Genomic DNA, 23,093 nt, shown 5'->3' on the forward strand with positions numbered 1-23,093 from the left:
GTTACAGAAACCCAACAGGTTTTATTTAGAAAATTATAAAGTAAATCGTTAGAAGAATTAATGCCTATATTCAACAAAAAATCAAATGATCCTGTCCGGTAAACACAATGTTTGATGATCATGATGGATTTTGGAAACGAGTATACATTTGGGATGTGTGATATAATTATGATTATACATGTAGGCATGGGTGCTTCTTTTCCGTGATGCATGCTGATATAATGTCATATCGCGTGCGTCTTTGTTTTATGTGCAAAATTTGTATTTGAAATTCTTTAAAGTCAATCCACAAAGTATCAAGTTGGGAAGCTACGTACAGACCAAACTGATCCGTTTGGTAGCTCACCCGCTTCTCACCACCAGATCACCTTACATATCGGCTGGTTTGATGGTCTAAAATCCAAGCACATTGATGCAGTATTCTTCCTTCGTTGGACAATAATATCCGTCAATCTTGTCTAATGGATCATTTCCAAGGAAGGTTTGATCATCAAGAGAGAAATACAATACGATATTATATTTGCTAAGATGACCAATTTTAATTTTTAAGTTTATAAAAATCTTTTTGTTCCAGATGTAAAAAGAAGAGAAGAGAAGAGCAGTAATATCAAAGCTCTAAAAGATTGAATCAAGGACACTAAATCTTGGGGGTGCACCAGATGTACATGCACTTGAAATTGAATCTCATTGTAGATTTTCTTATTGGGCATTAAAAAATTCACGAGCAACAAGGGAGTAATTGTCGGCCTTGGAGAGAGAGACTTAAGGGCCCAAGGCGAATTCCCTTGAGCGACATAGTAGCGTTGGAGCATTTCTCCTCCACCCAAAACTCTAGGAAAAGTTGTCCTTTGACTTCTCTCTATCTCTCTCATTAATCCTTCCGCGTTGAATTTCCTAGCTTCTCTATACTCGACGTTTAAAGCCATCCTCTTCTCTTCACAATACTTGTCATCTCTTATCTTCTATTTCAAAAAGATTAAAAGTGTCTGATCCAAAAATTTCCTGTGAATCTTGGAATCTTTCTTCCTGTACCTATACTTATTTTGAAGTCGAATTGAGACTCAAAATGCATGAAGAGTCTAGTCCAAAATCGTTCTGTGAGTCTTGAGTTCTGACATTCATATTTGGATTTCAACTTTCTTTGTTAGTATCCAATTATGGATCATATCGATGTTCCTTCTTACTTTCTTTGCCCAATTTCACTACAAATCTTGCGAGATCCCGTTACACTCGCAACGGGAATTACCTATGAACGGGAGACAATCCAGAGATGGTTATTTTCAGGAAAGAACAATACATGCCCGGTCACAAAACAAGTCTTGTTAGATACCAATCTAACTCCGAATCACACTCTTCGCCAATTGATCCAAGCATGGTGCACCGTCAATACTTCCCATGGTATCGAATGTATACCTACTCCAAAGCCACCCGTTGATAAATCCCAAATTATCAAACTCATCAACGACGCTATGTTACCACAGACTCAGATGAAATCTCTCCGGAAGCTAAGATCGATCACAGCGGAAAGTGATAGTAACAAGAGGTGTATGGAGTCTGCTGGCGTAGTTGATTTCTTGGCTTCAATTGTGAAGAATACTTATTCTATACCCACAGAAGAGACTATGGAAGATTGGGTTGAATTCACAAGAGCTAGTGATGAAGCTCTACACATTCTTCATAATCTCCAAATATCAGAAGCTGGTCTTAAGACTCTAATTGGTCAAAATGGCGAATTTATTGAGTCTTTGGTGCAAGTTTTGTGTCATGGAAATTACCAATCCCGGGCTTATGCAGCGTTACTCTTGAAACCGATGTTAGAAGTCGCTGATCCAATACGCTTGATCACTTTGAAATCAGATTTATTTATCGAGATTGTAAATGTTTTACGTGATCAGATCTCGCAGCAAACACTGAAGGCGGCATTACAAGTACTGATTGAGATTTGTCCTTGTGCACGAAACAGAATTAAAGCCATTGATGCTGGTGCAGTTCCTATTCTAATTGAGCTTCTTCTCGATACGCCGGAGAAGAGAGCTAGTGAGATGATCATAGTGGTGTTAGATCAATTATGTAGCTGTGCAGAAGGGAGATCTGAGGTGTTAAAGCATGGAGCGGGTATTGCCATCATATCGAAGAAGATTCTTATGGTTTCAAAGATTGCAAGTGAAAGAGCAGTGAGAATAGTTTCTTCAGTTTCAAAGCTCTGTGCAACTTCAAGTGTTGTTCAGGAGATGTTGGAGGTTGGTGCTGTGTCTAAGTTGTGTTTGGTGCTTCAGGTGGAGTGCACCCTCAAGACTAAAGAGAAGGCAATAGAGATCCTCAAGTTGCATTCTAGGGTTTGGAAGAATTCCCCTTGCATTCCTTCCTATTTGCTCTTTTCATATCCTTCTTGATTTAAAAATTAAGAGAGAAAGAGAGAGAGAGAGAGAGAGAGAGAGATTTATATGTGTTCTACTTTTATGTTTAAAATTGGATAAATAGCAAGATTATATGGGCATGAAATTGTGTACCTAGCTACCAAATTATAATTTCTTCTTCTTGCAGAATTTTAAATTGTTTTAAGTTTCAATTTGCAATATTTTTTTTTGCTAATCAAGCAAGGATTTCTATTATGAAAAGAGAATTACAATCGCCTAGGGTTTGGGAGACCCAATTGATCTCGAACAAACGCCTTTCGAGCTAACTAAGGAAAATGAAAAACATTGTGAAAAATAAAGAGTGGAAAATGTTGAGGAGGGATTTAACCGGAATCTTGTCACATACACCGATTGTGTCGTCTGATATTAGAGAATCTAAATCAACTTTGATGTGTACGCTACTTGAGCAATCACGAGCTTCTACACATCAAACCCTAGAGATCTGGTAGAAACCTGAAAACCTAAAATAGGTTTGGTTAAATGGATTTTTATAAAATAATATTTATCTCGTCATGTCCACAAACAAATCACATTGGTCTGAACTAGGAATTGATACGAAACGAACCAATTCACAGTACTGCTTGTACTATGTTCAAAATAAAGTGAACTATGAACCCACCGATTTTTGGCCGGGTTCGACGAACCAAAGCATTAAGTTCGGCAAACCCAAAAATTTAGTTCGAAGAACTAAATAACTTTTTAACCAATTTTTTTTTTCTTTTCATTATTCATATTTAAATTTTGCATTATTTTACTAATTTATTTAATATAGATTTTTTTTAACATTATAATGTACTTATAACTTGTATACCTGAATTATACATATGCACAAGTGAACTAATCCAAGAAACTAGAGCGAACTAAGATAGCAAACCAAAGCGAATCAAGAAATAAATTCTCTCTACCTAACCCTACAAACCAGGCTAACTTAGTAAGATTTTAAGTCTTACCAAGGGTCATTGACCTCACCTTTTGGCATTTGAAAACATGATCCAATTCCATAGGGTCGTAGATGACAAAATTCTATGAACTTTAAAAAGAAAAAAATTCAATATATATATAGGGAAATGTTCAACACCCTAAACTCTACCCTACACTTTAACAAACGTGTTTTGTCCTACATGGGTTAGAAGTTTTGGAATGGGCTGATTTTTGGTGAGGATGATCTCTATGATTAGAAGATCTTCCTCAGCAAAAATCAGCCCATTCCGAAATTTCTAGCCCCATGTTTACAAGTTGAAAAATCGTGGACCGTCCATTTTTTGTAAATCATTTTTTATGGGGTTAGAAGTTTTGGAATGGGCTGATTTTTGGTGAGGATGATCTCCTCACCAAAAATCAGCTTATTCCAAAACTTCTAACCCATGTAGGACAAAACACGTTTGTTAAAGTGTAGTGTAAAACTTAGGGTGGTGAATATATATATATAATATATATATATATATATATATATATATATATATATATATATATATATATGTGTGTGTGGGTCAGGTTCAAGGGCCATATGAGAAAACATATGTAAAAACTTTCGTTTTTAATAAAATTTTAAAATATGGGTTAGAAATTTTGGATTGAGCTGATTTTTTGTGAGGATGATCTCTATGATGGGAAGATCATCCAAAAAAAAAAAATCAGCCCAATTTGAAACTTCTAACCCCATTAAAAGTGATTTAGAATGTGGACCGTCGATTTTTTATCAATTTTTATCACTAATTTGTAAATCACTTTTGATGGATTTAGAAGTTTCTGATTGAGTTGATTTTTTGTGAGGATGATCTTTTCATCATAGTGACCATCCTTGCAAAAAATCAACTCAATCCAAAACCTCTAACTCTTATTTTGAAAAACGAAAGTTTTTTCATATGTTTTCTCATATGGCCCTTGAACCGCCCCCTATATATATATATTTTCATTGTTGAATTTTAATGTTAAATTTTGAAGCCCTAATTTTTTATTTGAGTTTTTCCATGAAATCTCAAACATTGTGGTATTGGTAATCCATTTGAGCAAAATGACCCTTACTAAGACGTAAAATCTTACTAATATGGTAATGAAAGTGTTTTTCTTTTCAAATGGATATTTTAATAATAGCTCTCAATATACTTAGACTACAACTCCCATATATACTAGTTGAGGCTTTATATCAAAACAACGGTTGAGATTAATTTAATGTGCAAGTCCCAAAATGATGGATCCGGAATTCAGGTCCAAGATTAAAAAATTGTATTACGTGGCATTTTGGAAGATCATATAATTTTATCCTCTACATCCCTCTAGCATCAGATCATGTTTTTGGATGTCACATTGTGATCTTAACGACCTTTAATAAGATTTCTAATCTTACTACGTTCGTAAGGCTTGTATTACTGTAGCACCCACGTGGTGCACCTAAAGAATTGGATGCTTTATTGCTTTTGCGCTCTTCCAACGCGCGATGACGTATACGCACTCCTTCGCGATAATTAACTCACCCAATGGATGAAGTATAGCTGGAGTTCTAATACAATGTAGCTTAGACATAGTCGTACTTTCCAACGAGGATGCATATTATTACACGTGGTGCAAAGTAGTTCACTCACACGGGATGCATCGCTCACAGCTGGCACTCCTTTGATTGGACAATAGTAACCATCGAACTTGTATACTGAACCATTTTCAACATTTCTTTGATCATCATCTGAGATTTCGGAGGCTATATTCTTTAATAGAACTATGGGATACAAAATCTGCTATTCTTCCACCCTGTTTCACTCCTGCCCCCATGATCTTTTAAAGTATAGTATGGTCTCATATGAAATTGAATATCCTTACTTTAAGTTCGTAATCATTTAATGTAGGATAATGCTGAAGTAACAGTAAAATATTTATCGTGGGAGACATTTCTGGTGTGGATGTGTGTCACTACCGTAGATGTCTTTCATCGAGATATAAGTGATATTTTGATGAAAACATCTATGATTTTGACACACATTCACATCAGAAATATCTCCCACAATATATTTCAATGTTAATCCATCATGACTCTTTAATGTATCACTAAAAAGAGTCCATCTAACCAATCTTCATTATTTAAAGATGGGTCTTGTTAACTTAGGTCCTAAGGACACATTAGTGTGCAATAAATACACTTTGAAAATTAAAATTTGAATAAAAATTACTTTTTAAAAATTATTTTTTATTGAAATAACCTCATATTTCAATTTTCAAAGTGTATTTATCACACTTTAATGTGACCCTTAGAGCACCCGTTAACAAATTCCTTACATACCATCATTCAATTTATTACAACCCACGTCATGTTGTGATTTGTGGAGTATGATAGTACTAGTCAATAAAAAGGTATTGAAAATCAAGTTACACTTTCATAATGAAATTGGTGTGATCCGTGAATTACCTCAATCATGAGGAAATCATATAAAATTTTGTGTTTATGTGCCTAATTTGTATTTTATTTTAGTTTATTTTTTAGTTCGATTATCCCTCTTTTGCTCAACATATCGCTCCGCCCTCCCCCAACCCAAATAATAATAAATAAATAAAAAAAGAAAATAGCATATAAAATATTAAAACACTTAGAGTGAATCAAGCAGCTTAAAATCTAAAGGAGCACATAAATTTCATATACTTGCCTTGCACCATAAAATTTCTTGGTCAAAAGAGACTAGGGCAAGGCATTTCATCACGTGGTAATTGGTAAATGTCGGCACGGAGAGAAAAAGAAAGAAGGTACCTTTAAAAAGAAAGTCAAAGGGGGTATCACCGTCATTTTATTTAAAAATATTTCCTTTAGCGACTAAATATATTTACAGATTTCCTACCCAAGACCGAACGCCATAAGAAAAGTAATCCTTTGACCTCTCTCTCATTCCTCGATCCGTGTGTTGACTTTTTCTCACCTCCACTCCACGTATAAAACCATCCTCTCCCTCTTCACAAAACAAAACAAACTCTACCCAGACCAAAACCAATCTACAAGACTACAACTCCCATATACCTTCCCTCAACTACTAGTCTCATTTTTAAAACGAAATCTGGTGCTCTTCCACTTATTTATAGTTGCAACAACTAATCAAGAAGAAGTATATATCTAGTCTAATAGACTCAAAGTTGTTGAAGAATTGATCGAAAGTACGATCGGTCCTTGAATCCTCAAATCTTTCCTACTTGGGAATTCAGCTTTCTTTGTTAGACTCCAATTATGGATCATTCAATCGATGTGCCTCCTTACTTTCTTTGTCCAATTTCTCTAGAAATCATGCGAGATCCGGTTACACTCGTGACCGGGATTACCTACGATCGTGGCAACATCGAGAGATGGTTATATTCGGGTAAGAACAATACGTGCCCCGTCACAAAACAAGTCTTGTTAGATACTGATCTTACTCCGAACCACACTCTTCGTCGATTGCTCCAGGCATGGTGCACCCTCAATTCTTCTCATGGTATCGAACGCATACCCACGCCAAAGCCGCCTGTTGATAAGTTCCAAATTATCAAACTCATCAACAACGCTATGATCCCAGAGTCTCAGATGAAATCTCTTCGGAAGCTAAGGTCAATTGCGGCGGAAAACGATAGGAACAAGAGGTGTATGGAGTCTGCAGGTGTAGTAGAGTTCTTGGTTTCAATTGTGAAGAATACCTATTCTACACTGACTGAAGAGACGATGGAAGCTAGGGTTGAGTTCACAAGAGCTAGTGATGAAGCCCTACACATTCTTCATAATCTCCAAATATCAGAAGCTGGTCTTAAGACACTAATGGGTCAAAATGGTGAATTTGTTGAGTCCTTGGTGCAAATTTTACGTCACAGAAATTACCAATCCCGGGCTTATGCAGTATTGCTCATGAGACAGATCTTCGAAGTCACTGATCCAATCTGTTTGATCAGTGTGAAATCAGATTTATTTGTCCAGATAATAAACATTTTACATGATCAGATCTCACAAAAGACATTGAAGGCAGCTTTGCAAATACTAATTTCGATTTGTCCTTGGGGACGAAACAGGATTAAAGCCATCGACGCCGGTGCAGTTTCTATTCTACTAGAGCTTCTTCTTGAGACTTCCGAGAAAAGAGCTAGTGAGATGATCATGGTGGTGTTAGATCAATTATGTGGATGTGCAGAAGGGAGGTCTGAGTTGTTAAAGCACAGAGGGGGTATTGCTGTCGTGTCAAAGAGGATTTTAAGGGTTTCACAGGTTGCAAGTGAAAGAGGATTGAGAATACTTTCTTCAATATCGAAGTTCTCTGCAACTTCAAGTGTTCTTCAAGAGATGTTGGAGGTTGGTGTTGTGTCAAAGTTGTGTTTGGTGCTTCAGGTGGAGTGCACCATGAAGACTAAGGAGAAGGCCAAAGAGATCCTTAAGTTGCATTCTAGGGTTTGGAAGAATTCCCCTTGTATTCCTTCCCTTTTGCTATCTTCATATCCTTCTTGATTTAGACTTTAGAGGGAGAGAGAGTGTTTATTTCCCCTACTTTTGTGTATAATACTGGGAAAAAATAAAGTAGCTTGGATTATATAGGCATGAAATTGTGTCTACAAAATTATATTCTCTTCTTCTTCTTCAATGTATATTGTTTCCAATTTATAATTTGTCGAATTCCTCTCCATATTTCATCAGAAAATACTTCTTTTAGTGGGTAATTTTCAAAATTCCAAATTTCCTTATCTCTTTTAATTAATGAAGAATAGGGATATCCAACCCATGTTTTAAAACTCAGAAATGATGTTCGTTAAGACGTGTCAACCTTTTTTTTTTTTTGTTTTGTTTTGTTGGGAGGGGGGGTTATTTTGATAATTAAGCAAATCACACTCCTCCTGGGGTGTATACAATATGGACTCTAATTATATGATCTGATCCAATAGCTACAAATCAGCAATCGATTGTTTTTTGGTTTAGACATCCACAAAGTTGCCGGCAAGCCGAAGAGCATGGCGTAATGTGTTCAACAAGAGGTAACCTCAAGAACTTTTGGCCCATCCCTTGATGGACCATTACACAGGAAAATGCTGAACTGCCTTCACAAAATTTTAATTTTTTCTCATCAACGATTTCTAGTCATTTAATGTGACATATTTTTCATATATCCAGAATGGGAACTATTAACTATTAGAAAACATTAACGATGGATCCAAAGGTCACTGGCACATGCATCAAGATAATTAAGGGCCAGATTTTTTGAATTTAGGTGATGATAATCGTACCATCAAGAAATTTTTACTTAAAATTAGCCCACTCTGATACTTCTAAAACTTTGAAAATTTGAGGCTAAGTCAACTTAAAAAATAGAGATCCATATATAACAGTTTGAATTGTGACTTTTAATAGAGTTAGAAGTTTAATAATTGAATTGATACATCTTTTTGTGAGGATGGTAGTTTCATCACACAGATTATTAAAACTACAAAGTTAACTAAGGAGAATCATGTTCCTTAGCTTGTGTACTGATTGACGAATAAAAAGGTTAAAATAACGTTTAGAATATTGCTTTAGTGACCTCATTTCACACTCTGCTGATGTGGAGGTCCATACGGAATCATAGATGCTTTCACGGAGATTCAAGTGAAAAGCATGTATGGTTGGGTGCACACCTCCACATCAAAGAAGTTTGTATTGAGGTCACTCCAGCATGACTCCAACGTTTATTTCTAACATTATCTTTAGAGTTGTGCTGTGACCTAAAGATTGATCTAAATTCACACTTTGCTGATGTGGAGGTGCGCATAAAACCACTGATGCTTTTCAATCGTATCTCTATGAAAAGCATCTATAGTTATGTACACACTTTCACATCAGTAAAATGTGAATTGAGGTCACTCCAATGAGTTGCGATCCAAAATGGTATCCCTTACCTATACATAGGAACAATGTCTACATGGCATGTTTGGTTTGGTTTGGAGAATATGCCCATTGGGTAGCGAGCACTACTTGGTTAGGAGGCCAAGGTGTTTTAAACCCCAAATGAAGCCTGACACAAAGACACCATTCCTATTTTATAGGAATGGGGCACCGTAATTGATCCTGAGTTATTTTAAATTACCCAAGTCACCTTTCTACCGATTCTACTAGTAAGTATTAAATTATACACCTGGTGCGTGTGATGTGCGGGCATTGCACGTGCCCCGAAACTAGTCCTTCGATAAGATCATGGACTATGGATTAGGCAAAGTCCAGATATGGGCCTGATCCATTGTTTACCGGGATAATTGGTTATCAAAACAAAAGTATTAAGTTATAAAGAGTGATTTAAACATACGCATCCAAGGCTGATTATTTGAGATGCTGGTACATTATTAAACTCATGACACATCCCTTCTTCTCACTACGCTCTAAAATACTAATAAAATGATATAAACAACTCATCTTCAACCATTTGTCTAAAATTATTGACTTTTTTTCTCCAAATATCCGTCATCTTCTAACTCTTTAACCTCTAGAGTAAGGGTAAATTAATTTTATCCTCTTCAATCTTTAAATATAATTCAAAATTTTTTGTTGTTTTTTATTCTAAGTGTGTCTCTCGTGCATCCTATTAGTTGATTTATCCAAGCGCTGGGTCAAAAAGTTAGAGATTGTAATTGAATTTATGTGTTCCAAATGGTCAGAGGAAGTCCAACTGCCAAAGCTGCACATAGTTGTATGGTTGTGATTGCTGGATTAATTTCGTTATCTACCGCCAAGAGAGAGAATATATGGTCCCAAATGTTACATGTTTATCACGTTGTACGTAGCTCTAGTTAGGTCGGTGTCATTGAACCTTAGACGTGGAGCTAAAGGAGGCCTCATAACATAACAAACTTTTTTTTTTTTTTGTTTTCTTTCGGAAGGGATGAGATGGGACAAGAAAATGACTATAAACATTGCATATATATACTCATTAGTCCATGGTTTCCGGGGATTGTCTTGCTAAAGATTTTAAGTCAAAAGAGAGAAAGTTCAAGGTGGATTTATAGCTACAAACAGACAAACAAATTTCAAAGGTTAGCCACTTACCATACGGAAGGATAATAATATCAGAGTACTGTCCTTTAAGATCATTCTGGTGCGTGTCTCTCTCATTTTCACCGCCACCACTTCCATCATCATCATTACAACACCATCATCACGATAAGAACAATTCGAAATAATTGTAGGGTGTTGGTTATATATATGTTATTTGATTAACTAATATATAAAATAAATAAATAAATTCAGAAATTTTTTAGTGACCGAGTATGTTTTGCTGCGTTGATTTATCATTAGTCTTTCCATTATCTTAGAGTCAGTCCTGATAAAATGATTCATCAGGTAGCATATTCAATCGATTTGCAGATGTGGATAAATTTGAAACTCATAGATCTTTCCGTATCAGGATACATGTTTCCCTTAGAATACACTTTTTTATGGGGAAGTGCAATAGTGTATTTTGAAACGTACAAATCTACGATTTTCAAACTTGTCACATCAATGAGTCGATTGAGTATGTGATGTAACGAAAACGTGTGAATCAATAGATTCGATAGGTTGTATTCAATAGAATATTTAAAATCAATTTAAATTAATACATTCAATTGATAAACGAGCAATAACTTAAAAGAAAAAGAAGTATAAAATTAAAAATTAATTAAAAGAGAAAAAATTGTTAATTTTTGATTTAGAATTCCTTATATAGATAACTCCATCATAACAACTTGTAATCCTAGTAAAATACTAAAAATTAATATTTTTAACCTATCTATAACATAATACTAACTTTCTAATCCTAGTAGAGTTCAAATTGGAGACTTCTAAGTACTTCTAATTATAGTCTAAATAATATAAATGAATTTAAAATAAATTAGAAATTAACAAGAAATTGTCCTCCTAACATAACTATGAAATATAAATCCTACTAGAAGTAGAAATAAAAATAGACATAGAAATAGAAATCCTAGTAAAATTCTAAATAGGATTGTAGATGTCCTACATCAGTATGCCACTTAACGGGTCATCTTATCACGACTCTTTATCTTTTATTTTACCTAGGGGTGCTCATTTTCTAACTAAAAAGTCTTTACTCGGTCAATACTTGACTTACTTGAAAGATGTGTAATTTTTTATCCTGAAGAAAAAGATCTATGGTTCCTTGTCAATGCCACGTCAATCAAGTATCGACCAAGTGAAGACTTTTTACGTAGAAAATCATTATTCTTTACTAAAGGGTTTTGTTAACATTTATCCTTGGGGCACATGTTAAAGTGCATTAACTATGCACTTTGGAAATTAATTTGTATACCAAAATTACTCTTAAAAAGTATTTTTTTTTACTAAAATACTCTCCAATGATTATTTTCAAGGTGTAGTAAATGCACTTTTATGTGTACTCCTAGGGCACATGTTTACAAAATCCTTTATTGAAAAAGGAACATTTAATAACATGTAAGTAGGGGGTGGTAATCATAACATGACACGAAATTAATGGGTTTGAGTCATAATAGTGTTAACCTGTTTAACACGATTATTAAGTAGGTCAGGTTCAAGTCAGGGGCATCAATCCATTTAATCCATTTTAACACATTTAGTTATTCTATCATTAACGTGTAGTTTTAAATATATTATGAATTATTTAAGAACTTTTATAATTACTGTTTTTCTTTTTAGAATTTTCAAATTTTTTTTATAATGTTATTTTTTCAAACTCTATAAAATATAAGAGGGTGTTTTAAGATATTTTTCAAATAATTAATGGTCAAATTTTAAGTTTGAAAATATAAATTCTTATTAAGTTATTTATTTATATATATTTTTTGAATTTATTTTTTTCATTGAAATCAAGGCATGTTGTGTTTGATTCTTAAAAATATACATATTATTGCTTAAATTTTTGGATCTTTTTCAATTTGGTTCAAGGTCAGTTTGATTTTCAGGGGTGGAAGTCGAACCTAGATTGAAATTTTTCGATTCGGTTTCAGTTGGTCTATTTCAGTTTCGGTCTGGGTTTGATTTCGTTTTTTCGATTTAGTTTTGGATCGGATTTTGGGTAATGGGTAATTTGTACATCTTTAGGATTGAGTCAAATGAAAGTTGAATCATGTGAAGTCGACCCTCGTTCGAAGTTTTTATCGATTCAGTGAGTCTTGTGATAGAATTACTAAGTACTAATTAATAGTTGTCCATGGAATTTTCCTTCAAATTTGTCGGCTGCTTCAAGGTATATCCTGTATTCAAATTTCCATTTTAGGTCAAGAAGGGCTTCTTGTAAAGCCACTCCAGATAAAAGTTATTGACTGTGGCCGTTTATTAGTGTCGAATTGCTGTCTCACCGTTAAGAAATATTGCTATCAAGTGTGATAAGTATATTGATGTGTAAGTGCAGCGATAAAGCCTGGACCATTACCAAGACTCTAGATTCACTCAAAGATACCACCTAAGTCAATAAAGTCGATCGAGGTTCGATGAAGTGTATTACACCCTTGTGGGCCCTAAAAAAATCTAATGAACAAACATGAATTGGTAGGATAAGTCAACAATCGAGTCAATTACTTAGCCTGGATGGTTTTCTACTTCTTGTGCATGTATGCAGTATGTATGTGCGACCCCCCACTGTAAGAGATAATTTAACGTATGGACCACCTTGTCCCCTCTCTCTCATTTCCACGATAGCACATGCAAGTTGCAACCCACGTGATAATAGTCAAAGTCAAACTGTCAACAAATTATTTCCCGCTAACACGGTATTAATTTTCAGCCTAGAACTCAGCGTGAAGGATTGAAACCCTCCTTCCACATCTCAACACATGCCTCGTAAGTCACAATTTAAGGAGTAAAGAGTAATTCCAAACCTAAGGTTTTGAATTGAGCTGTGATTCAGAATGGTGTCTTGTTCCTAATTAATAATTCTTATAATAACGTTAGGTGTCTATGTGACACTTTTTTATTTAATTTCAAACACATTGGACTGCTTGTACGACTTCGTTAAGAGTCCTAGGTGATTTAAACTCCAACAAAAACATGTCATGTAGACATCTTACCTTTATTATGGGAACGTCACACCATTCTGGATCCTTACTCTTTCAATTTTTGGTTTCAAATTGATATTTTCTTCATTTTGAAGCCCCCAAACCAATTTTGAACTCCAATCGGCCCAAGCTTCAAATTATTGTTCGCATCTCTCAAAAAATTTAGAAATATAAAGGAGGAAAGGTAAAAATGGCATTTTTGGAAAAAAGAAAAGAAAAGTTGTACTAGAAAAACTGAAAAAAGGTGACCATTGATTGAGCCAATGGCTTCAAAAAAATTTCAAGTTGTATGCAAGAAGCCATGAAAAGTGATATAAAATTCAAAACTTCAAAATGAAGCTTGGTCGGAGTTTGATTCGGAGGGCTCCCTGTTGGAATTGCTCTAATGCCTAAAATATCATCTTTTTAAAATGTGAAAAGCCTAGTTAATGACGCATACTAGCAAAGCCTTCATATCTTTACTATTATAATGGGAGAAGGTAGAGTAGAAGTGGTTTGACATCAAAATTTGGATTTTAAAAATACCCCCACCTTAACATTTGAAATTAATATAATCAAGGTTATTTCAGTTAAAACCAATAAAACTGCACTCCCACATCCCTAAAATCACCTTTTTTTTTTTTAAATTAGAAAAATATCTTTTTTTTATACTAATGTAATCTTCAAAATCAATCTTTGATTAATATTTTAAAATTACAAATAAGCCCTTCATAGACATGTGTTGTTGCACATGTCACCTTCTAGTACTTAAATTTTAGAATTACCTCCTTCAATGTTTGACATTTGCAAATGTTTACAAATTGTTACATTTTTGTTAACATTTTCTCTCAAAATTTTGTCAAAAGAAAAAGTAATTTTGCCCCTAAGATAACAAATTTACGAAGCTAAATGGTCAATATAAGCAACCATATTTTTTGAGGCCTCTAATACATGATTCGGTTGGTTTACATGCTAAAATGCAAATTTATAGAATTAAAAAAAAAAAAATTAGATTTATATTTTTGAAAATAATGGAAAAAGTTTGTCAAAAGTAAACAATGAAAATAGATATCACTCCCAAAAATTGCAAACTTGTATATTATATAGTATGATTTTAAAACTAATAAGTAAAATCAAATTCTTTGAAGAATTCTCTGTCTTCTTTTATCATATCCATTATTTTGGGAGTTACTAGTTGCACCCCAATCATAAAAGATATTACTTTTGTAACTTCCTATTAGTTGCACCTCTCTCTCTCTCTCTCATTGTTTTTTTTTTTTTTTTTTTTGTTGAAGGATGAAGAGCTATATATGTACATATTTTGTTGGAGGAAAAGAAGCAGACGAGATGTTGCTCTTTTATTCTTTGAACACACAATCATATTGATGGAGTGCAAGGGAGATTTTTTAAATGACAAGGTGTAATCGATTCTAAGCAGTGTGCAATTAAATGTTTTCATCAATATTTCATTATACCTAAACCCTGCATGTAAATATCGGAAGCGAATCTTCTTTAGTACCCTATAGCAATGTTTGAATGATTGAAAGAGTGTCACATCAACGATACAATAAAATCCCACTTCTGAAAAATTGAGAGTTCACCCATCGTTTATTTTTAAAGACCCAAGTCTGGCAAAAAAGAAGTCTTATTTTTTTAATTTTTTATTAGATCTAAACCAAGATCACAAGAGGTCTTAGATGTTATTCTTGTACTGACTCTTTCTTTCTTTCTCTCTCTCTCTCTCTCTCTCTCTCTCTCTCTTATCTAGGAGAGATTGTTATAGGGTGTGCTACAGAGGATCCACTTTCATAAATATCTGAACATAAGATCATCAAAGGAGAGATAAAATGAAAAAGAAAGCAACAGGTGTGGCCAAGGAAAGATCTGATACTAATCAAACTTCAATTTCTTTACCTATCACTTTATCATTATTTAAGTGCTTGAATAGTTTTTCTCACATGGTCAAAAACCCAAATCAAATTAAAATTTTCGGTCAAGGAAGAAATGGAATGGGGTGTCGTCATGCGTTCATTTAAATAGGAAATTCGTTATTAATACTTAAATATCATATTCAAATTTATTGTTTAGTGTATTATAAGATAGTCATCGGAAAATACAAAGCTTTCATTATTTTGTCTTTTTTCTTTTAAAGAACTGGATGGAGGCAGATAAATACAAATTTGGCCAATGGAGGCAGATAAATAAAAATTGAAAAAATTACATGACAGCCATGTCACACACCAAATTTTTTCATACTATAATTAAATTTTTATATCTAAATTAAAGTTTAAAACTTATATTATACATTTAAGAGCTTGATTTTTTTTATTATTACCACTATAATGAAGAGAGAGAGAGAGTATAAACTCCATAACTGCTACTAAAATTGGATACTTAAAAAAAGAAAAAGAAAAAAGAGAGAGAGGTATAGACACGACATATCAAAAGTGAGTGATATTCTCAAATCCCATTATGTCCCATCCAGACTCCATTTTTCTTTTTCAGTTGAATGGATGAATCAAAATGGGAATTGGATGAAACAAAATGGGTTATTATAAAAGCTCTAATAATTATCCAAGCTTTATCTAGGATACATTGTTAACAGATAAAAATTAATGCAAGGAGAGTTAGTCCAAATATTAGAGTGGAGCCTAAGAACCTCTCTTGCCTTCTCTCTCAAATTGGCTGAAGTCTGTGCTTGAAGAACCATACAAAGCTTTGACACAGCTCCAATCCTCAACATCTCTCTAAGAACTTCATTTGTTGCTGAGAACTTACTGATCGATGCAAGGATCCTAACAGCTCGTTCATCCACCATAGGAGAAACCCTAAGAATCCTCTTTGAGACCATAGCAATGCCACCAGCATGAGCTACAAATTCTGCTCTTCCATCTGCACAAGAACATAAATGATCCAGTACTCCCAAGATGAGCTCTGAAGTCCTCTTATCCGGCATACTAAGTTCAAGTTCGATGAGATCAAAAACTGCACCGGCTTCGACAATCTTCATTTTATTTCTGCCAAAGGGACAGGTTCCTAGCAAGACATGCAAGGCAACCTTTGTAACTTGTTGTGATATACATTCTCTCAGGACCCGAATTACTGCTTCAAAGAATTCAAGCTTTAAACGCTCAAGTAGACATGAATATGGCACTTCAATGATGGATTTCAAGACTAAAAGCGCATGAGTTTTCACCACTGCATGATTATCCATCTTACGTCGTAAAACCCATGTTATCGAATCGAAAAAATTACAATTTTCAATAGAAAGACGGTTAATTTCATCGATAGGCATAGGAATGAGATGAAGAACATTTAGAGCTTCTTCAAGACCATTGGTTACATTTTTCTTGAAGCAATTTACAATGATCGATAACATTGCTTTGCCTACACCGGCTTCTATTAAACATCTTCTATTCCGTTCACCCTCCGATGAAAGACTCTCAAGCTTCTTCAAAGATTTCAATTGCAATTGTGGAACACAAAGGTCTTGAAGTAGTTTAAGGAGATGGATCTTGTTGAGAGGTGACTTTGGGGTGGGGATTCGATCGACACCATTCGATGCATTTGTGACGCACCATGCCTGAATTAGTCGTCGAAGTGTGTGATTTGGGGTTAAGTCGAAGTTGGTCGGCAAGGGTTGATTAGTGACCGGACACGACACATTCTTACCTGACGACAACCATTGCTCCATGCTATCTCGATCGTATGTGATGCCCGTTACAATCGTTATGGGATCTTTCATGATCTGAAGAGATATGGGGCAGATGAAGTACTGAGGAACTTCAACATCATCCATGAAAAATAGTGGAAATTAAGAGAAAGATAGTAGAAAAAGATGATGAGCTAAAAATGGAGAAATGGAATTTTAGTGTTAAGTATGGAAAGAGAGGTATTTGTAAGTTTCAACTTTCAATGGTAAGGAAAAGCGGCTAAATTTATTGATATATTTGGATTTTGGAAGAGAAGAAGAAAGAGATACAAAGAAAATTCTACGTTTTTGAAGTCTCTTTCGGCGGTCTTCCATGACAAAAACATTACGAAATTGTTAATGAATCGTGATTCTTGTGAGGTTCCAATTTCGGCCACGTGGCACATCTGTATTTGTTGGAGTCTTGGAGAGTTGGACTATCTCACCATTGGGCCCACGAGAAAGATTGTTTGGGCCGAAAAGAGAAGGTCGCCGTACAGCATTCTTTGATAGGTTTTACGAGAGAATTGAGTAGACCGCTGAATCTAAGCTAAAAGTGTGATGATTTCCTAACTCAACTCTTACAGAATAACTCAAAAACTCGCTGACGTGGTATATGTAAGAACAGTAGATTATCACCTCGAGATGCATAAATATAATCTTAAGGGAAAAAATCTACAATTCTCGCACATGCCACATCAGTGTGTTAGAAAATCAGCACTCAAGCTAAAAATGTGTCATATCAAATATGCCTCCCTCAATTTTGCAATGAATCGTGATGAAGGCATCCAGTTAGTACCAACTTTACCCAAAATCACATACATTCATCATTATTCTTTTACAATAGAACAATGATGAATGCACGGGTAAATCATACCAGATCTACACACGATTGATGTGGCAACGGCACAAAACCTAGATCTTTTTTTCTTGTTTATCCCAAAGAAAAGATCCATGGCTTTGTGCACTTGTTAAATCGACCATGTACATATGGGATATGATTTAGTGCCTGCATTTGCCATGACTCTTTGCAATAATAATTATAATAATTTTTTTCTGTCATTTTATATTAGATTTGTCAAAGTAGAAAGTCAAAGGGCCAACTAATATTATAGTATTTATACATATCATATATTTATTTATTTATTTATGGGTTGGCATCCATTAACTCCTAAGAATGACTCATGAAAAAAACACGTTATCTCAATTCTTTAAAAACAAAATCCAATGATTGAGATTTATGAGTATATCGACAACTCAAATCTTGAAAATACTTATCCCGACAATAAATCTCAATCATTGATTTTACTTTTAAAAGGTTTAGATCATATGTTATTTTCATGAGTCATTCCTAGGAGTCAAGGGATCACGACCCTTTATTTATTTGACGATAAACAATATATTAGTGGTTACTGATTAATTAATTGGTGAGGAGCCCTTTTAGATATAAGGAGGTCATGGTATCAACGCTCATAAACTTTTACTAACTCTCCAATGCTGGTATACTAATTACTTCAATCCATGAGAATTATGTTCATCTCGAGCTTTGAACAAGTAATAGAAATAAGAAAAAAGGGTTATTACGTCACCCAAGTTAGGCTTGATCAAAATTCAAAAGCAAAGCTCGACTTAGCAAGTGAATGAGGGAGGTTAATTGAAATCCAGTGAAAGGAAGAGTAGTTAATCAGTTTAACTTATTACACAGATATATATAGTTTTTCCTTAATTGAAATCATGATTTTAAAACTCTCTACTTGCATCATTCATGTTATTAGAAATCAACACAGAGATTGAATAGATCAGAGGGACAGATGATCTAATTAGTGATCTTTCTTTCACATTAAAACCATAGAAATTGAAGGATTTTTAAAGACTTTTGTGACAAAACTTAATCTACAAGAGATATGTGTCCCACAACAACTATCCAATTAAGAAGATGCCAACTTAGCAAGTTTGTTTAGACGTGTGAAAAGTGTTCCCATGTCTTAGGTTTGACTTCCTTAGAATCCAACTTCATGCTTATCTTCCGAAAAAAAATTACTGAAATTAATAAAAATGAAAATAAAATGAAGTGAGCTTATTCAATCCATTTTCCATGGATTATAACTTCGTGCTTGTCACAAAATTTGAGAAATCAGGGGCATAATGAGAATTTTTCGAATTAAAAAAAAAAAAAATAGTTAATGGAGCTCTTGACTTAAAGTAATCAAGACATTTTTTTTAGACAAGACATAAATGTGGACTCATTACGTCTTGGCAGAAATATATGGGCATGAAATAAATTCAAAATGCTACGTGTCTTGTAACGAAGAAGGTTTCTTCAAAATTTAGAAGCAGCCTACCTACTTCAAAGTTGGACTCTTAAGTCTTGCAATCTTTGGGAAACTTGTGGATGTCCAAGTCCCATTGCAAAATTCTTCAAAATTTAGAAGCAGCTTACCCACTTCAAAGTTGGACTCTTAAGTCTTGCAATCTTTGGGAAACTTGTGGATGTCCAAGTCCCATCGCAAAAGGGACGAGAGATGTCCCAATAAATAAGGGGAAACCAATTTAAAAAAAAAAAAAAAAAAAGTCTTGTGATTGAAACCCTAATTTGGTCTTTGTGAGATGACAAACTAAGGAAAACGACCACTTAAAAAAATGAACAAAACCAAATTTTAAGAAAGTAATTTTGGGATATTATTTTAATTGAAAACGAAGTCTCTGTCCTTATGAATGACAAGATTATAATAGGGACCGTAAAACTCAATAGTTTTTTGGGAGTCCCTCACCCAAATGAGACCTTACAAACATTGAAAGCTCAAAACATTTGCATATAACTTATCTGCATATTTCAACTTTTAAAATTTCTCAAATAATGAATTGGAGTAAATGAAAATTAAGGGGCAGAGGTTGGATTTTATCTACATAAGGCAACTAAGGGCCTATTCGTTTGGGTTTTTAGAGCTGGATTTTTATGTTTTTTTGTTTTTTGTTGCGTTTAAGCCCAAAAAATAAAAAGAATGATGTTTGTTTGGGCTTTTTTGCTTTTCCAGATTTCAAATGAAGTAAAAAAAATAGCTCTTAATCGAAGTTGTCCAAGGCCTGCTTCTTTAAATGACTTTTGTGCAAAGTCAATTACCGTAAAACGATTCATATGAAATTATCAAAATACCCTCCGTCTTTTATTGAATTTCCAACCAAAACTTAACCTAAGAAATCCCTCTTTTAGAAAATATTCTCATCTCTTGCAAATGCCCAAACAATCAAGACTTCTTCTAGAATTTTTTTGTGGGTTTCAAGTTGTTGTAAAAATAAACGAAATGATCAAACCAATTGGATGAAACGATCGAACCCTGAACCATTGTAACATCGCTTCTTTTTTATGAGTTTCTTCTGAAGTTTGAACCAATTGGATGAAACGATCGAACCCTTTCATCTTTAAAGATTTTCTTTGTGCGAAGGAAGTTCTAATCCTTATTGCAACATCGCCTCTGTGACTCTCCTCATGAAACCCTAAAACAAGTCGATCAATGAGGTATGCTCTCGATTGTTCATTCTTCAAATAGAAATCACATACAAAATTTTTTTTCTTTCTTGCATGTCTGATTCATTAACCTTTTTGAGAAATTGAAGAGACTATTGGTGAATTTTCATTTGTTTTAGTTCAGATTTCAAACTTCATTTATTGATGAAAATTGAGGTTTTGGGTTTTGAAAAAAAAAATTCATATGTTTGTGAAAATTGAAATTATTTTTATTTGTTATTTGTATTTCACTATGTTCTCCATTCATTATCCTTATCCATTACTTTTTTCCTTTAAAAAAATGAATAATCAAGTTGTCACATGCCGAGATAAAAAGTAATATAACCAAAAGAAATAGAATCGAAAATTGATTCTGCAAGATGGATACCCTATTTTCATAAGATTTGAGTTAATATCTGCGAGGAATTAGTTAAGAAGGGAAAAAGACCTAATACTTCATTAAATGTATTATGATATTCATTTCTAATCAATCAATTTTAGACAACGACAGGGGTTAGTTACACTAAGAATCACTAGGATAAAACTAAAATATTTGGACTACATGGATTAAGCTAAAAGCATATAGTGTATGGGTTACAATGTTGTTAACAATAAGGAATTAGCGTATGATGAATGGTAGAACTCTTGGTTAGAGGTAATTTTCGATTAGAATACCAAATATGAATGTCAAGTTTACCTATTTAAATTTATAGAAGAAGTTTATTTATTTTGTAGAAAAATAAAATTGACGCACAATGATGTTATGAAAGAATGGAACATGTTGAAGAGTTGGACATAATATTTGAATAAACATATGCCATTGTGCTATTGGAGAGTATGTTGCAAGCTCTTTTAATCCTGGTGAGTGTCCATCCACTAGGTCATTTAGGTCAGTTGAGCATGAGCTTTAGGATGATGAAGATGATGATGATAATCTTGCATTTGTTCAAGAAACACAACCACCAAAGTTCCAACCATTAGGTTCTCAACCACTTGTCGATATTTTTCCTAATGTTAATGTTGATGGTAATGATATCCTTACATTTATTGCACCAAAAAGTAGGAGATCTGGAGGTAACCAAGATTTTCAGTCCCATTCCAGACGATAAAAAATGACAAATGCAATTTTGTTGGGACAATTAGATTAAGCATTTGGTTGAAGCAATTTCGTCGAGGACGAGTGCAAGTAATGCACCACCTCCACCACGACTTGGTAGCATTAGGGAGTGTATTGATTTGTTGGATGTAACAATAAAAATCATCCCTAATAGTGATAGTTATCGGTTTGCTTTGAAATTATTCACTATAAAGAATGAGTACAGGGAAAATTTGGTACATGTTGCGAACAGATTAACTCCGTGTTAGATGATTGGATGGTGAAATGAAAGATGCTTGAATTCATTATTCTAAGTAGTATTTGTGTGTAGTTTCGATATGTTTGTTTATATCTTTCATTAATGATTATGACAATATGCCACCTCTATGGTGATATATATTGATAATGCCCATTTATTTTTTTATCCTTTCCGTGGATTAGGTAATATGCCCGTTATGTGGTCAATATTATTAACAATGCCCGTTGTGTGGTGAACGTTAAATATGTCTATTTTGTTCTCTATGTTATTTGAATGTTATGATTTTAATTTATATAATTTGTAATTATGTACTGATATAGATTTATGGATTTTGATGATGATATTTCTATCCATGACGGTACGTTTACCTACGATGATATGTTCAGTAATGATGAATTGTTCACTTACAAATATCATTGAATGATGTTTTAGAATTTTGAAAACAATGGATAATTTTGAAGTAAATGCCACATTATAAATTTCAAACACAACGAGATATTACATTGACTTGCATGATACACCATAATTTTATAACGAAGCATGCAATTGTAAATGAAGAATTCTTATGTTTGAGAAAAAATAAATTGTAAAAGATGAAGGGGGTACATCTAAACATGATAATAATGATGAACTTGTATATCGTCGATCTTGTGTTACCATAGAATGGAATAACTAATGCACTATATGCTATTTATAATAGATCTTAAGAGTTTTGATCTATTTTGAATTTGCTTTTAATGGCAATTATTATTTTTTGTATGACATTATAACACTTTTTATTTGATAAAATGTGGTGTGTTTGTAGTATTTATAACATAATATTTTCTTTTCCATTGTTCTTATAACTTAATAATACAACAATTTACCACTTATATAAAGAAAAATAATAGGAGAGTATTTTATAGATATCCATCATGGCAGGCAAATTAGTTGGATCTAGTTTAATACAATTTAAGTTTTCTTACAAAAAAAATTCATTGATAGATCGACTTTTTATTTTAAAAAACACAATGATGCATTTTTATGGGTAAATGAAGTAGATGGACGTGTCTTGGATGATGCAATAGTTAAAAAAACTTATGCATAACCTAAAGAAGAATATTAGATATGCATTGATATGATGCAATATCTTATTTATAATATTTATTTTGATTTTGATTACG

General features: G+C 33.7%; 1 protein-coding gene and 2 pseudogenes across 1 annotated transcript; 2 read left to right on the forward strand and 1 right to left on the reverse strand.

Moving 5' to 3' along the window:
- The first annotated feature begins 604 nt into the window (after window positions 1-604).
- Window positions 605-2,421, forward strand: LOC147385440 (E3 ubiquitin-protein ligase PUB22 pseudogene; annotated as a pseudogene).
- A 3,930-nt stretch (window positions 2,422-6,351) lies between these two features.
- On the forward strand, window positions 6,352-8,013 carry LOC147385441 (E3 ubiquitin-protein ligase PUB22-like). Its single transcript, XM_086424262.1, has one exon. The coding sequence runs from the start codon at window positions 6,619-6,621 to the stop codon at window positions 7,855-7,857; it is 1,239 nt and encodes a 412-aa protein (XP_086280388.1). The 5' UTR covers window positions 6,352-6,618; the 3' UTR covers window positions 7,858-8,013.
- A 7,705-nt stretch (window positions 8,014-15,718) lies between these two features.
- On the reverse strand, window positions 15,719-17,302 carry LOC147385442 (E3 ubiquitin-protein ligase PUB23 pseudogene; annotated as a pseudogene).
- Window positions 17,303-23,093: the final 5,791 nt, after the last annotated feature.

Source organism: Akebia trifoliata, chromosome 14 (genome assembly GCF_017979445.1).
Source record: "Akebia trifoliata isolate Shusen 1 chromosome 14, ASM1797944v1, whole genome shotgun sequence".
NCBI lineage: Eukaryota > Viridiplantae > Streptophyta > Magnoliopsida > Ranunculales > Lardizabalaceae > Akebia > Akebia trifoliata.